General features: G+C 37.2%; 1 protein-coding gene across 1 annotated transcript; it reads left to right on the top strand.

The window, feature by feature from the left end:
• Window positions 1-791: 791 nt before the first annotated feature.
• Window positions 792-3,849, top strand: LOC139741551 (cation-dependent mannose-6-phosphate receptor-like). The gene is made up of 3 exons (XM_071652128.1): window positions 792-1,228; window positions 2,268-2,489; window positions 3,342-3,849. The coding sequence occupies exons 1-3, from the start codon at window positions 805-807 to the stop codon at window positions 3,521-3,523; spliced, it is 828 nt and encodes a 275-aa protein (XP_071508229.1). The 5' UTR covers window positions 792-804; the 3' UTR covers window positions 3,524-3,849.
• Window positions 3,850-4,483: the final 634 nt, after the last annotated feature.

The following is a 4,483-nucleotide window of genomic DNA, read 5'->3' on the forward strand; positions in this document are numbered from 1 at the left end:
TGGCTGTTCCGGTCGCGGTCGCAGGATCAAGCATACGAGGGACGAGACTGCGAACACTGCACTGCTAGTGGTGCTAACGTCTAACGGGAAAGAAAAAAAAAAAACAAGAAAAAGAAAGAAAAAATTAAGTACATTGTACATGATATGATACAGATGTTGCACGGAAATACAGCTAGTGAGCGCCATCTTGTCTCAGCAGTCTGAATGGTACTGTAGTAGGCCTACTACACATTGCCATTTGGAAAAGAAGCATGACTGTATGTACGATTAACATTAATTACAATTTGCAACAAAATGGCTTGTGCCTCGATATGCAGGTACAGTGTATCTAGTAAGTAGTATATAATGAATATACAAATAAGGTATTTTTTTAAAACTCCCTGTATTTTCCAAATCCAAGAGAACTAAAAAGTTCTTGCAAGTTGTTGAAGGTTGTACCCTGTACATATGTCTAATATTCTGACAAGTCTTTGCCAAGAATGTTGATGTCTAGAGTAAAGGCAACAACGTCCAGGTATTGTGTCTTGTCGATTATCAACCATATAAATGATCTGTGAAGATTAAGAAAAGAAAAGAGAATGAAGAGAATGTTTACTCAAGTCAAGGTATTGGCAAGTGCATACACATTCTTCCAAAGCCAAAGGAGTTGAAGGTTAGGCTATGTGTTTTCTTGTTTGATATCACTTGTCAAAATGACACACATGAGCATGAGTGTGAATATAACAGTATTTTTTAATTGTTATCCATTTAATCCTACAGATTCCTGGCGTATAGTTCTCTGAAAGAGTAGCCCACTAGGAGAGCATGGGATCAGTACATGCATCGTGTCTGTGGAAGTCTACAGCCATCAAACGGTGGCTGCATGCTGTATTCTTCACTCTCCTGTCTTTAGTATCCATTCTGACAGTGGATGCCCAGGTTGTCTGCCAGAAAGAGACAAACTGTCGCTGCACCCTGAGCGATAATAGTGGCTACTACGACTTAGGGCCAATGGTAGAGGGAACGGCTGCTCCATTCTTCACCATCATACCGGCTGAGACACCGACTGTCACATACATGTATGATCCCTGTAGAGACTTTAGCAAGGTGTCACCCTCGTCACAGTGTAACGATGTGGCTGTTTGTAAGGAGAGCGACAATGTTTATTCCAACCTTGGCATTCATTCAACCTCCAGCTTCATCTACATCCCAGACACATCCACACCAATGAGGATTGTTTATCACAATGGTAAGACTTTTATCACAATGGTGAGACTTTTATCACAATGATTGTGAAGACTTTTGTCACAGTGGTAAGACTTTTATCATAATAATAAGACTTTTGTCACAATGGCAAGACTAAGGGAAGGTTTATGCTGAAATCTTGGGGCCATAACCAATGTTTTGAAACACTATTCTCACTAATCACATTTACAGGGGGAACATAAGTGAAAAACACATCTATCATCAACTAAATCCTTGGAAAATGACCAACTGTATTTCATCAAATTAATTCAAGAGAATGAATCCCAATTTTGATAATATGTGCATGTATGCATTTCATAATGTATTTAGAATTGTTGTGAACAGAGTAATTATTTTATGTTCTATTTTATTCTGTTTTTACTTCAAGCATGTTTCAGAATAAGTACTTTGTCAGCTAAAGATATTTCCTGAAAATGTGATTTTGCAAAATGATATTCTTGTAACATCATAATGGTCACAAAGAAAGTATCGCTTTTGCACAGTATTCTGTTTACCAGGGCAAACTCCATGGCTTTGAAGATAACTGAGACAATTGTATGACAAAAGATGAAATTATTTTCAGCTTACCAAGCACATTGTAAGATACACACTGGTTTATCTACTGTGATTATCAGGTTCACCTTGTCTCGATGTTTCAACATATCAAAGTACAATAAAGTGATACTTAACATTATTTCTCTTCAATAACTGAATGTGAATACCAGCCAGCAAAAAGATGCCTTTAGCATTGTTGGTTCTACATTTCTCAGTATTCTATCATATGTCAAGAGGAACAATGCAATCAAGTAACCATAGCTCTACATGTTGTTCCTAGTAATCTTTAATGTTAACTTATTTCGTATGTTATTTTATAGAATGTGTGATAGCTGTATTTGTCTTCTCAATTTGGATTTCAGTCCAACAAGTCCAATTCAGCTTCCACTGGGTACTTCTAAATTTCTAGAAATATTTCTTTGTCAGGTCATGTACAATGTTTGACCATTTATTGTAAATGTTGGTTATTATGCTCATTCTTTTGACAGGCAAAAGTGGTAATGAATCAGTCAACACGACAGTCCAGCTGTATTGTGACGACACTGGGATATCACAGCTTTTGTTCCGCCAAAGCACAAAGTCTGTGTATCTCTTCCAGCTTAGGTCACCTTTTGCCTGCCTGAAGCCAGTATCTACATCCAAGGGCTTAACACCTGGTGGGATTATATGCATCATCTTTGTGGTGGTCGTCTTTGTCTACTTTGTAGGAGGTATGCACACAGTGACTCTCTATATACTTTAATTATAGTTGCTATGATGTCCTAATCATACTACGATAACATGCAAACTACGTTTAGTGCATAAATGTGCAACATGTACAGCATGCGGTGAGGCGTCAGGCAAGAAATGACACCAGCAAGATGTAGACTCTCTTCAAACGATCTCCTTTCACCATGTGCTTTTTAATCATAAACAGAATCAACTATGGTCATGCCACCCATAGCACAACATGGGGGTGGTGGTGAAACAGACATTGACAAATCAGTTCATTAAGAAAGATATTTATAATGAATTTTATTTTATGGATGATCAAACATCATTCATTTAGACTGAACAATCAACATGAGGCCAATGGCATCCTGGATTAGTCCAGTGCACAATGCTTCGTCTGTGTGCTGTACATGTTTTGCTTTGGCCCACTTATGTAGTTTGCAACTTTCGGCATGGCAGAGGGGATGTCATGTCAGAATTGACATGTACATTAACAAATTTATTGTGGACAGCCCACAATCTTTGCATGTATATTCTTCTTCTTTTTTTTTTTGCTGTTATATTTTACTCTCGACATTTAATAGCATTATAAGGATTATGTTCATCATTGATTCTCATCAGTGACATTGAGTAGCAGTCAGTATAGTGAAAGAAGGAATTGGATGCATACATTATATGCATTGTATTATTGTAGGTACAGCTGTATTTATACAACACTTTAGAATTAATGAGCTGATGTTTTGAGGATATCAATACATGAACATGTAGGGATAAAAATGGTCATGCTTGTCATGTGTATATTCTTGTAGTATGGTGAAATTATGATGTATATTCTTTCCACTATAATGCAGGCTTCATATACCTCTTCTTCTTCAAGTTTGAGAGTGGAACCAAGACGATACCACACTACGAGTTTTGGTCATCATTACCAGGTCTCATCAGGGATGGTTTTGTCTACATCTGCACTTGTATTTGTGGTGATGAAAGAAGAATGCCGACCACTTCAAGTGGCCCAACGTATGAGTCTATCTAGACCAGCAAACAGAGCTAGCAAAGCAAGCTCAGTGAAGTAATGACATCACATTCCATACTACATGTGACTAAATGGTGAAGATTATTTGAATCTTTTATCTGTCTTCCATCACATGGGATGTGGTATAACCAGTACTTACTACAAAGAAGCAAACATTGACTAAATGGCATACAAATCCTGGCAAATTTGGACTTAAAATCTATCTCAAGGTTTTGCTTCTCAATTTTATCTAATATGGTTGAGGAGATTTAATTGTAATATGTTATATGCAATGGGTACATAGTCTGAAAATACTCTGTTTGGGTTGGTGCTCTTGTTGAATTAGATCAGAAATATATACTGCCCATCCATGTTTGTGCTATCCTGCTGCTGTAAAACTATGCATTTTCATGTCCATGAAACTCCCCCCCCCCCCCCCCCCCCCCCCCCCCCCCCCCCCCGCAAGGAGCTGGGACTCGTGATAGTAAAATGCATGCAAAGGTATTGTCTGCACAGTACATTGAATGCCAGTGACAATTCACAAAAGTCTCAAGCTCTAAAAAAGGCTCTCAGCTACAATGTGTGAAAAATTCATGCTGCAAATATTTCTGATTTTTACTTATGGGATCAAAAAGATTGTAAGTAATATACATATTGGGAATAATAATAATGATAATAATAATAGTGGCCTCTTATAAAGCGCTGAAAGTCCATCAATAATGATGCTCATGGTGCTCTTACATATGAAATAGCAAATGAAATACAAACAAAAACAAGATGCTTACTATACATAACGAAATCAAAGAGTTCTTTTTTTTTTAATAATAGGTATGATCATGCAAATAACTAAGGTGCAGTGTAACAAAGGTCTCAAAAAAATTAAACTAGCATGCTCCTGATTTATGGCAAATTAGTCTGAAACGAAGCAGCATTTCACTTCACATTATAGCAAGGGGTATTTTTTTTTTTAAACCAAAAAGT

This window comes from Diadema antillarum, unplaced genomic scaffold, assembly GCF_040938485.1.
Source record: "Diadema antillarum isolate AM-2024a unplaced genomic scaffold, OU_Dant_1.0 seq00000933_RagTag, whole genome shotgun sequence".
Taxonomy (NCBI): Eukaryota; Metazoa; Echinodermata; class Echinoidea; order Diadematoida; family Diadematidae; genus Diadema; species Diadema antillarum.